We start from the raw sequence: 12,327 nt of genomic DNA on the forward strand, positions 1-12,327 counted from the left end.
GAAAGGGGGTGCCTCCAGGCACAGGAGGAGGGCAAACAGACTTCGGGCCCCAGGCTGAGCCAGGGGACCAGAGGGAAAGGGAGGGAGGCAGAACCGCAGAGATGGAGATGGGAGTGGGGAAGGAGGAGGAAAGGATAGGGGGCTGAGCTTCTCCCCCTCCCAAAGGGTTAACCCTGCCCTTACCTGGAGCCCCCATGCCGGAGTGCACCACGCTGCCCCGCTGGGGGCGGAGGCCGACAGGAGGAAGGCTGGGACGGGGGAACAACGGTGTCATCTCCCCGCCCCCTCCCAGGTCTCAGGCCCTCCCCACAGCCAACCCCAGGACAGGAAGTCACCCAGAGAGGAAACCACAGGGGCAGGACCGCCCTTTGGGGAGGGAGGCTGCGCCCACAGCAGCACCCACGAGCACACACAAACACACACCCAGCCGGGACAAGGCCCAAAGCTGCCCTTTTAGGAAGGGGACGGAGCTGGAGCCTCAAGTCTGGGCCGGAGGAGAACCGAGCGCCACGCGGCCGCCTTCTCCGCGACAGCAGGCAAATCAGGGCCCTGCGGGGGCCTCAGTTTCCCCAACGGCTAGAAAAGAGGGGTGGGCTGCGTGGGCTCCATTCCTGCCCGCTCAGCCACTGTCCGCCCTGGCCGTGGCTCGCTGGGTTACCTTGGGGGCTCCCAACTTTCTCTGGACCTCCGTCTCCCCATCAGTAAAGGGGCTCAGAGCAAAGGCCAGAGGACGATGGAGGGCTGCCCTCGGGGTCTTTGCAGGGAGCCCCCAGGAAGGGGGATCCTGGCCAGCAGCTGCAGGAGGGGGGAGGGGGCCGCGGGGGAAGCTGGAAGTCTGGGGTCTGTCCTGGGGGCAGAGAACATCCATCTTGAGTGTGTGTGACTGGAAGGACGGGGCAGGGAGAGTCTGCACTTCCCAGCGTGGGCCAGCAGAGGGCGGCCGCTGACCGCCAGTGTCCAGGCTGAGCGGCGCTGCGCAGCTCCGCTCTCCCTCCTCTCCGAGCCGCCAGGCTGAAGGCCAGGGAGGAGGCCCACACCTGGAAAGGAAGCTTTGCTGCTCTGGCGGGCGCCTTTGCTCCGGGCTAGTCTCCTGGGCCTGGCCCAGCGTGCATCCTGCAGTTCAGGGACCAGCTCCGCCCGACTGCCCGTGTGACCTTAGACAAGTCCCTTCCAGTCAAGGAACCTCGGGGACCCCCTCATGGAAGAGGAGGGCCTGGACCGGGCAAAGGAAGGCCTCCCAGAGCTCTCGGGCCATTCTCTGAGGGCCCCCCAGCTCTGAACGCCCCGTCCCGGGCCGGATCCTCCTGTTCTCCCCCCCCCACCTCGGACATCCCCATTGTGAGCATCTCCCCAGACCGGCCTCAGTGCCCTCCCTTCCGGCTGTGGGAGCTCTTCCACACCTAAATCTGAGCTCACACGATTCGCTCGCAGAGCCTGGGCCTCACTTCCCTTTTCTGAGTCTCCTCCAAAAGGGAAATGACTCGCGCATGGCTACCCAGATGACAGCCAATGGCAGAATCAGGATCTGAACCCAGACCCAGTTCTTTCTCACTGCCCCATCTGTCCCCGGGGTTGGCTTCTAGCTCCCGGAAGCCGCATCACCCCACTCCCTCCGAGGGAGGAAGCCCAAAGAGAATTCAATGGGGGGAGAGCTGGGAAGGGGATGGAAAGAGGGAGGGGGCTGCCAGCGCGGGGACGCCGAGGGGGAAGCGATCCCCTCGGATGTGCCCGCCTGGGACAGAGGAACGCAGAAAGGCGGTGAGCGGCTGCAGGGAAAGGGGCTGCGGAGGACAGCATGACAGAGCGCCGGCTGCCCGGGAGACAGGTAGGAGGCAGTGCAGGACCGGGGAGGCGGGTGCCTGCCCCAGGGGCCACCCAGAGGGCACTCAAGGGGGAGAGGCACAGGCTGGGTGGGGCCGGGAGAAAGAAGCCGGCTGGGGAGACACCGAGGGCATTGGGGAGCAGTGGGGAGCCCCGAGGGGCGTGGGGGCCAGGCGGTGGGGGAGGCCAGGCCGGGCTCAGGGCTGAGCGGTAATTAAAGGAGACGGCTGGGGCTCCCCAGGGCCGGTGGGGCCGGTAACTGACACGCGGGCTCCATTGCCTCGCTCATATTTCTCGCCGGATCGATACGTTTGACTCCCGACAAGACAATAATCGCTTGTACGCGGCCGGCGAGTCGATCAAATACATTATTAGAGCTGGGTCCCCCGGGGCCTGGGCGGGGGGTTGGGGGGCGGGGGAGCCGCCAGCCGCGGGGGACGGCCAGAGTACCATTCCTCTCCCGCTGGGCGCCCTCCCAAGCCACTATGGACCATGAGGGCAGTCCCCCAGGCAAGGGACCTCTCTCTATCTCTCTGGCCTCCCCCCAAACTGGATTTCTGGTTCGGGGGTCTCTCCAGGCTTCTTCAGCCTCCTCTCTGACTGGCTCCCCAGCCAGAGGTCTCTCTCCCTGTCTCTTCCAAATGGTCTGGGGCGCTGGCTCACTGGCGCTCTCTCTCTCTCCCCTCCCCCCTCTCTGTCTCCCTCCCTCTTTCTCTCTGTCTCCCTCCCTCCTTCCCTCCTTCTCTCTCCTTCCCTCTCTCACACTCTCCTCTCTATCCTTTCCTTCCTCTCTTCCTCCATCTTTCACTCTCCCTCCCTCCCTTTCCCTCTCTCTTTCCCTCTCTCCCTTTTCCTCTCCCCCCTCTCTCTCCTTCCCTCTTTCCCTCCCTCCCTCCCTCTTTTTCTCTCTCCCTTCCTCCTTCCCTCCTTCTCTCGCCTTCCCTCTCACTCTCCTCTCTATCCTTTCCTCCCTCTCATCTTTCTCTCTCCATCTCTCCCTCACCCACCCCTTTTCTCCCTCCACAGTGCCCTGGACCATGGACAGCTCTCCTTTCCTCCCCAGGCTCTGGTTATTTTGTGAGTTCTCTGGACATCTCTTCGCCTCTCCGGCCTTTCCCTCTGATGACTTCTCCAAGCACTGGATCCCACGAATCTTTCCCCTTCTCACACTATTTCTCGGTCTCCCTTCCTTCTCCAGATTCCTCTCTGCTACCAGTCTTCATCCGTCCAGGATGCTCTCTCTGACAATTTCCCCAGCTCAGGGGCTCTGCAGCTTTTCCATTTCTAGAGCCATTCCCAGGTCCTTGTTTCTCCAGCCTGCTCTTCGGACACCTCCCAATCTCCTGGAGTCTGAGTCTCCCTCAGTATCTGGAGGAATCGACTTCTATTCCACCCCATCCCCATAATCTTGTGGGTTCCTTCCTCCCACCCACTTCCCCTGCTCTGAGTCCCTCATCTCTCTTTAGTCTCCCCGATCTAGTGTCTCTACTATGGGTTTTTCTTCCCTTTAATACTCTCCCCAGGCCCTAGGTCAGTCTCTGTCTGTCTCTGACTCCCCCCCCCCTTATCGATCTCATTCCAAGCCATAGAGGAGGGAATGTTGTGCAGTGGGCAGAACCCTGCATCTGGAACCAGAGTTAGAAGCCCCATTTCTTCCCTTAATGAGCTATGAGACCTGAGACTTCATCTTTCCTTTATGAGCCTTAGTGCCTTGAGAGAGTGCTGGACTTGTCATCAGGAAGCCCAGGGTTTTAGTCTTGTGTCAAAACACTAGCAGGCAACTTGGGGCAAATCATTTAACTGTCCCCCCACCCCCCTCCCATCCAATTTCAGTTTTAGTTTCTTCCTCTGTAAAATGGAATAATAACGTATCTGTAGCACTGATCCCTGGCATTTACTGGCTGGGTGGCCTGCCTCCCTCCCCCCAGACAGGTTGCTTAATGTCCCAGGGCCCTGGGTACCTCTCTAAGGACAGAAGTTGCACAGAATGCCACCTGGGAGTTTCCTCATCTGAGAGTTCCTTATACCAATAAAGTCCCTATCTCTATCTCACAAAGTCCATAGATTTGAGGCTGCAAGGAACCCTGGAGGTCTTGACTGCCAGCCCCTTTACTTTATTTAAATAATAATGAAGCCAAGGCCTGTTGTGTTCAAGGTTACACAGGGAAGAAGTAGGAGAATTGGCAAGGAGGAGGAGGAGGAGGAAGAGAAGGAAGAGGAAGAGGAGAAAGAAGAGGAGGAAGAAGAAGAGGAGTAAGAGGAAGAAGAGGAAGAGGAAGAAGAGGAAGAGGAGGAGGAAGATGAAGAGGAGAAGGAGGAAGAGAAGGAGGTAGATAATGCCTGGGCTGTGAGGAAGGCACTTATTCATCACAAAGTAATAATAAGAAATAAATAAACTGTCAGCCTGGAGTAACTGATTTCCCTCTTGGTTCTTGATGCTCTGGAACTTCTGGCTCTTAGTTCTCCTTCTCCCTATCTGATTGCTCCTTCTTCACAATGGCTTTTCTTAGTAGGCACCACCCTACTAAGTGCAGGCTTCTGTTAAGGCTTTGGCCTGGGCCCCTTTAGCCTCTCGATTCCCTGCATACCTTGGTGATCTCACTACCTCCCATGGGTTTAATTAATACCAGTATCATCTTGAGGCAGGTGACTCCCAAGTCCCTCGAGTCCTAGTCCCACATCACCCAGCTGACTGCTGGACACCTCTCTGTGGATGTCCCATAGGTACCCCAACTCAACATCTCCAAAACAAAACTCTCCTTCCTCCAACCTTTCCCCTTTTTGTCGATGTTGATGGTCCGGCCATTCCTCTAATCATTCTTAACCGCAAGGTTGTCTTGGATCTTTTTAAAAGCCCTGACCTGCTACCTTAGAATCCATACTGTGTATTGGTTCTGAAGCAGAGAAGTGGTGAGGGCTAGGCAATGGGGGTGAAGGGACTTGCCCAGGGTCACACAGCTGGGAAGTGTCTGAGGCCAGATTTGAATCATCTTTTTTTTTTTTAACTTCTTATCTTCTGTTTTAGAATCAATACTCAAGTATCGATTTCAAGACCGAAGGGCAGTTAAGGGCTTGGCAATTAAGGTTAAGTGACTTGCCCAGGACCACACAGATAGGAAATATCTGAGGCTAGATTTGAACCCAGGACATGCTGGCTCTCTAACCACTGAGATGCCTAGTTGCCCATCATTTCTGACTTTGCTATTATTGTTCATTTCAGTTGTGTGACCCCATTTGGGGTTTTCTTGGCAAAGATTGGAGTGGTTAGCCATCTCCTTCTCCAGCTCATTTGACAGATGAGGACACAGAGGCAAACAGGGTTAAGGGACTTGCCCAGGGTCACACAAACTAGGAAGTATCTGAGGCTAGATGAAATTCCCTGACTCCAAGCCCAGTGCTCTATCCACTGCACCACCTTGACTCTTGCTTCTCCCTTATGCCTGATATCCGAACAGATGCCAAATCCAGTTTGCCCCCTCCTCTTTGTACACAGTCACCAAGGTGGCTCAATCCATGGTGGCCTCTCCCTGAGCACTAGCACAGCCTCCTGGTTGCTCTCCTCCCACAAACCTCGGAGATCAGAGAAGATCCCCTCTGCCTGGCGGGCCTGAGGGCTCCCCTCGACCTCTCCCTTCAGCCATACCCCGGTGGTCATCCTGGCCCCATAACTGTCCTCTGCCTCTGTAGGGCGCCTTCTAGAACCTCTTCTGTCCTTTCTGGCTGGAGCTGACTTCTCGTGACCCCAACTGGGGTTTTCTTGGCAAAGAGACAGGAGTGGTTGGCCATTGCCTTGTCCAGCTCATTTGACAGAGGAGGCAACTGAGGCCAGCAGGGTGAAGTGACTGGCCCAGGGTCACACTGTCAGCCTCTGAGGCCAGATTTGAACTCGGGGGGATGAGTCACCTCGACTCCAGCCCCCCAGATTCCCAAGGTAAACGAGGCCTTTCCCGGGTCTCCCCCCACCTCTGTTGGTGGCCCTCTTCCCTCCCCAAATGACTTTGTCTGTGTTTGTTGATAAGCTCACAGATCTAGGCCTGGAAGGGGCCCCAATCACGAATTAGGGACGGGAGGCAGTGCAGGGTCGCCCTAACAACAGTATGGAGCGCAGCAGAGTGCCCAGCGTGCGGGACTCGGAGCAGGCGCCCCTTCTAGCCCCACCTTACCGAGGCCAGCCGGGAACTGGGGGCTTCCTGAGCCGGGCCTGTTGGGGGGCAGCCAGGAGGCGCCTCTAAGAACTCTGGACAGAATGCGGCCAGGCCCGGGGCGTGTGGGCCCTCCTCGGCGTGGATTTTCTAAATTCCCCCGGGAATCAGGCGCATCCCGGGCACCCAGTACTGGCGCGGAAACGGACCATCCCCTTCCCATCCTGGCGGCGAGACCTTCCTGGGCCCCTCGCTCTGGGCTCTGAGTCCTCCCACTGAAGCGGCCCTCAGAGTCAAGCCGTCCAGTTCCCCCACTCTTCAGATGGGGAAATGGAGGCAGGGCCCAGCCGAGCAACATTTCCAGGGTCACCCAGGGTGGATCTCAGCCCAGGGAGGAGAAGTGGCACAGGAGAGAGGGAGTGGCTCTGCTCAGGGCCTTTCTCGTGCCCTTCTCTTGGGGTCCTCGTCTGGGGAACAAGGGGGCCGGCACACTCAGAGGGAAATGCAGCACGGGGGGCCAAGGGGGTGCGCTGTGGAGTTAGAGGACCTGAGCTCGAATCCTGCTTCTGCCGGTACTCTGCATGGCCTTGAGCAGGTCACTGACCTCTGGCCTGTGTCCCTCCTCTGCAAACAAGGGGGTGCACCATCCCAAAAGAATCACTCGCATCGCTGTGTGAATTCTAACAAATCACTTGCCCTCTCTGAGCCTCTGTCTGCTCATCTTTCACATGGAGCAGCTGGGGGGCTCAGTGGATGGAGAGCCAGGCCCAGAGATGGGAGGTCCTGGGTTCCAATCTGGCTTCAGGCACTTCCTAGCTGGGTGTCCCTGGGCAAGTCACTTAACTCCAGTTGCCTAACCCTGACCGCTCTTCTGCCATGGAACCAATACACAGTATGGATTCTAAATTGGAAGGTGAGGGTTTTACAAAATAAAATAAAATGCAATGAAATGAGGGAAGGAGGCTGGGATGTGGGAGGAGGCTGAGACAGACTCACAGACACACAGCCACTCTCTCTCCCTCCCTCCCTCCCCCCCCTCTGTCTGTCTCTCTGTCTCTGTCTGTCTGTCTCTCTGTCTTATGTCTCTCTGTCTCTCTGTCTTTCCCCCTCTCTCTCTGTCTCTCTCCCTCTCCTTCTCTGTCTCTCTCTGTCTCTGTCTCTCCCTCTCTGTCTCTCTCTGTCTCTGTCTCTCTCTTTCTCTCTGTCTCTCTCTCTCTCTGTCTCGGTCTCTCTCTGTCTCTCTCTGTCTCTCTGTCTCACACACACACACACACACACACACACACACACACACACACACACACACACACACACTCTTAGAAATCCCAGCATCCTGGGCTCTAGAGTATCCCAGGATGTGGCAGGGAGCAGCGGCATTTCAGCACCTTGGTCAGAGGTGCCAGCTCCCAGGCTCACAAGCCCTGCCTAGACAGAGACGCCAGAGCCCGAGAGGGGGCCCCCCAGAAGCCTGTCTCCAGCCCTTTGGAGGTTCTGGTCTGGGCAGAGTTCTGACCCTGGGGGCAGGGTCTGGCTATAGAAACACTGCCTTGGTTTCCCCTTCTGGTTCTTTGGCCCCCTCCACCCCTCCTTGGCCAGACCTAATTTCCTCTGCCCAGGCATGCCTGGTCTCCTGCCTCTTGCTTCTCCCTCCATCCCTGTATCTTTTCCCAAAGCATGTCCCAGGCCCGGAGCCCCTCCTGGGTGGCCCCACTCTCGGGGACCCTGCGAGGGGGGGAAGGGCAAAAGGAAGAAGAAGGCTGCATGTGAAGCTCTTCCTGTGCGCCAGGCCCGAAGCAGAGTTCCCGGGGGACCCCCAGAAGGCCCCAGCAAGCCTCGGAGCCCCCAGCCTAACTGGGGCACATGCACACAGCCAGGGACACCCAAGCCAGAGAAAGGCTATCTTGTAGCTATTCCAGGATGGAAAGCATTTGGGGAGGCTGGGAAGGGTTCCTGGGGGTGGGGGTTACCTCGGACTTGAAGGAAGCCGGGGAATCCGGGTGGCAGCCCCAGGACCCTGGAATATAAGGAGGAAGAGGAGGGGAAGGACAGGTGAAAATCCTGCTGATCGTGATGGGGTTGGATACAGTGAGAGCATCAAGGACCTTGATCCCACGGTCATGGGCTGAGCTGGAAGGATCTTAGAGGCCAGTGAGCGAAACCCTCTCATTTTACAGGTGAGGAAACTGAGGCCCAAAGACAACAGAGTGACCTCCTCACGGTCACACAGCAAGTAGGTGCCTGAGGTGGTATTCGGACCCTGGTCTTCCTGACTGTAGCCCAGGCTGCCTCTCCAAATGACAAGAGAATACTGAGGCAGCACCTACCTGCCCTGAATCCCTGCTTCCAGGGGTCTGGTCTGGCTCTGGGTGGGCAGGGCAGGGTGAAGGGCTACTCCATGACTGGTGGAGGTCAGCACGCCGAGATGGGGAAGAAAGAAGGCTGGTGATGGATGAAGATGATGCTGTGGGCCATGGCAGAGCTGGGGAGAGGGAAGGAGCGGTGGTGGCCCCAGGTGGGGGAGGGGGTCCCCAGATGGCTTATTTTGAGGAGGAAAAAGAGAAGAGAAGGGGGGGGGAGGCCTTGGGCTGTCCACAGGCTCCGGGAAGGGTCTGGGGGGGCGGACAGCCAGCACAGAAGGACTCAGAGGGTGGCACAGTGGGGTGAGAGGAGATAGAGAAAGCAGTGGGGAGGGGGAGGCTGGGCATGGATGGAGGTGACTCTGTGGGGGCAGTCAGGGCCTGCTCTGGAGAAAGGGGAGCCTTGGGTGGCTTATCCCAGATACAGGGACTGGAGGAGAGGAGGAGGAGGAGGAGGAGGAGGAGGAGGAGGAGGGAGGCCTGGGTGATGGACGGAGCTGATATTGAGGGCTGCTGGGGGGGGAGGTGGATGGCTGAGGAGCAGGGGGGGCTGCTAAAGTGGGGGTGGGGGGAGGAGAAGGACCAGGCCTCACATTTAGCATTCAGGGTAGTTGACAATAAAAATGCTTTATTGCCAAGAAACTGGATCGATCGCGGCTGGAGGGGGCCGGCAGGGGGGACGCGGAGGGCTCGGTGTGAGAGCCGGCCAGGCCTCCTCAGCGCCTGGCCACAGCCGCCTGCCCCCCTGCGCCCCCCCTCTCTGGCTGCTGCCCTTTCTCTCTCAGCCAGCCTCGGCAGCTTACTTCCCATTATATTTTTTCCCCCGGCTTCTCCCGCGCCAGGGAATCTTCCCCCCCTCTCCCTTTCTGAAACTCCCTGCATTGGTCAGGCTGAAGGCTGGGGACAGGGGCAGGTGGGGGGATGAAGATTCAGAGAGTGGACCCGCTGGCCCAAGGAGACATGGGGCCAGAGCCTGGGGCCTGTGCCCAGTCCCGGATCCCACAGCCATCTGGACCAAACCTTTTCTTCACTGGCACCTGCCAGGCCCTGGTCTGCCCCAGGATCTCCCTAGCCCCTTCCCATTCTAGGTTTCCCTGGCATGTTCCTCCTACCACAGGGGCTCCCCAAATCTCTGCCCACCCCAGAAATGTTGTCCCTTTGAAACTGATCTTTCTTTTCTCCCTTTCCACAAGTCGTCCCCCTAAAAGGTCTCCCGGGTCCCTGTCCGTCCCCACTGTGCTCTTGACACGGGCTTTCTCTTTTCTCTGCTCCCCCACCAGAAGGTCTCCTCAGACCTCTGTGCACCCAGAACTCGCCCCCTGTGGCCCAAGGCTTCCCTACGCTCGCTCTCCCGGTCCCCCTCCTGCTTTTCCCATAGTTGTTTTCCAAGCCCCTCTTCTGGCTCTCTCGAACCCTTCTACCAGATGGTCTCCCCAGCCTGCTGCTAACCCCGTGGTCATCTGGCCAACCACTCTTTTTACTCCCTCAAGCTAACCTCAGCCCTGGCTCCCCCCCACCCCTACATCCCCCCTGGTTTAGCTGTTCAGAGTTGCCTCCCCTCCCCCTCCCCGGCCCCTGGCTCACTCCCTGGGCCATTTGGCCGATGGTCAGAGCTGTCCATCACGTCACTGGGCTGGCGGGCCTCAGGGGACCTAGGCAAGGAGTTCGTGGGCCCACCCCCCTGAGCCCCGGGGGGAGGGGGAGGGGGAGAGAGGTCGGGGGTCAGGATGAGGCTCCTCCACTGGCAAGGCCCCTCCCCCTCTGGTAACAAAGGGAGCTGAGGCTGGGGGCTGGGGCTGGACTGGGGGGAGGCCTGGCTGGACCTGCACTGAAGCCAGGCCAGGATGGAGATAGGTTAGAGCCATTCCCTGCTTCCTTTCCCCTCAAGGGCCAGGAACAGGGTCTCCTCCCAAGGACTCCCTACTCTTCCCCAAGAGTAAGCACCGCCCTTGGTATCCCCTTTGTGAGGGGGAGGACATGGAAGGAACACTGAGGAGAGAAGGCCAGCCCTGGGGAGAAACCCCAGCCCCAGGCCAGCCTGGAGCTTCTCCGCTGCTCCTCGTCCAGACCCCAGATCTCTCGCTGGGGCTGGGGGCAGGCCCTTGTGGATGAAATGACCCCTGGCTGGAAGCGGGCTCAGGCCAACCTGAGATGCCCCCCTCTCTCTGACAGCCCTGACTTAAGGGGGCAGAGAAACCCAGAGGACGAGAGAAAGAAAGACATGCTCAGAGGGCAGAAGAAAGAGTCCAGGGGACCCATACAGTCACTGAAACAGAGACAGACAGGAGGGAACAGAGTGCAATGAGGTGACGGGTTCAAACTCTTCTGCTTCCCAGCTGTGGGATCCTAGGCCAGTCTCCTGGCCCCTCTGGGCCTCAGGCTCCTCACCCAGCAAATAAGAGGCCCAGATCAGTGTTCTCTGGGGTTCCGTCCAGCCTTGACCTCCCGCAACTCTCAAGGACTTACTTCGTTCCCCACTGAGCCTGTTTCCCCACATGTAGAAGAATGAGGGCCTTGAAGACTAGATGGCCTCCTACTCTATGTTCTAGGGTCCTTAAACCCAGCCCAGAGGTTCTATCTCGTTCAGGGTCCAAAAAAGGATTCCCCAAAAGGACCCTCACTGGCTTTAGGCTGTTCCCAGAAGCTCACCCCAAACCCCCTTATGGGAGACTATCTCAAAGATCTGGTCCCACAACATCTCCTTCCCCAGCACCTGCCCAGGGCAAAAAGACAGAAGATCAGATACACGAACCCCAAGAATATGGTTCCCCCAAACTCTATCCAACAGCAGGATGGAAAGAACAAGACAATGAGTGGCAGGTGACATTGAAAAGGGGGGAGAAAGAGCCCCCACAGCCTTCCTCGTTCTTTTGCTCTCATTCTTTAAGTGTTTTTCTCTCAAGTCATTCCATTTCTCTTGACTTCTCTTTGTCTCCCTGCCTCAGTCTCTTCCTCTCTGTTTGTCTCTGTCTGAGTATCTCTGGCTCTCCATATATTCCATATAAACAGAAAAAAAGATATATAGCTGTCTTTTCCTCTCTGTTTATATCTCTCGTTTCTCTATCTCTATTTGTATTTCAGTCTCTCTCTATGTGTATCTGTCGCTTGCTCTGTCTCTCTTTGTATCATTTTCTCAGTCTCTTCTCTGCTTCTCTGTCTTTCTCTCTCTAGGTATCTCTGTCTCTTCCTCCCCTCCACCCCCTCTCTTTCCCTCTTTCTCTCTCCCTCTCTGTTACTCTCTCTCCCCCTTTCTCTTCTTTCTCTCCCCCCTCCCTCTCCTTCTCCTTCTCTCTCTCTCCCTCCTTCTCCTCTTTCTGTTTCTATCTCTTTCTTTCCATATATAATGATATAGTTATATAGTTTTCTTCCTCTCTGTCTATATCTCTTGTCTATGTCTCTATTTGTATTTCAATCTCTTTCCATGTTTATCTGTCCCCTCCTCTCTGGCTCTCTTTGTGTCTCTGTCTTTCTCAATCCTCTCTCTCTTTTTATTCTCTCTTGTGATCTTTCTTTTCCCCCTCTCTGTATCTCTGTCTGCTACTTTCACTGTAGCTCTCCCTGTCTGACTCTCCTTGTGTATGTCTCTCTCTTCATTTCTGTCTGTCTCCCTCTCTCTCTCTCGCCCTCCCTCTCTCTCTTCTTCTCTCTGTCTCTCTCTCCCTCTCTCTCTTTCTGTCTGTCTCTTTTCCTCCCCCCATCTCTCTCTTTCTGTCTCTCTCCCTTCCTCTCTCTCTGTCTCTTTCCCTCTCTCTCTCTGTCTTTGTCTCTTCTCCCTCCCTCCCTCTCTCTCCCTCTCTCTCCCTGTCTGTCTCCCTCTCTTTCTCTGTCTTTCTCCCTGTCTCTGTCTCTGTCTCTCCCTCTCTCTCTCTGATCTCTGTGTCTCTCTGTCTCTCTCTCCCTCTCTCTTTCTGTCTCTCTCCCTTCCTCTCTCTCTGTCTCTCTCTGTCTTTTTCCCTCTCTCTCCCTCTCTCTGTCTTTGTCTCTTCTCCCTCCCTCCCTCTCTCTCC

General features: G+C 57.2%; 1 protein-coding gene and 1 long non-coding RNA gene across 2 annotated transcripts in view; one reads left to right on the plus strand and one right to left on the minus strand.

Annotated features, from left to right (window-relative positions):
- POU2F2 (POU class 2 homeobox 2) overlaps positions 1-12,327 on the minus strand; it is a 61,345-nt gene that overhangs the window by 24,879 nt on the left and 24,139 nt on the right. The window contains 1 exon segment of the mRNA XM_056797032.1: positions 7,931-7,977. Coding sequence (XP_056653010.1) covers positions 7,931-7,977 — 47 coding nt within the window.
- On the plus strand, positions 820-4,234 carry LOC130454072 (uncharacterized). Its single transcript, XR_008911740.1, has 2 exons — positions 820-1,825; positions 2,848-4,234. It is a non-coding gene; the product is annotated as an uncharacterized LOC130454072 (long non-coding RNA).

This window comes from Monodelphis domestica, chromosome 4 (assembly GCF_027887165.1).
Source record: "Monodelphis domestica isolate mMonDom1 chromosome 4, mMonDom1.pri, whole genome shotgun sequence".
Classification (NCBI taxonomy): domain Eukaryota; kingdom Metazoa; phylum Chordata; class Mammalia; order Didelphimorphia; family Didelphidae; genus Monodelphis; species Monodelphis domestica.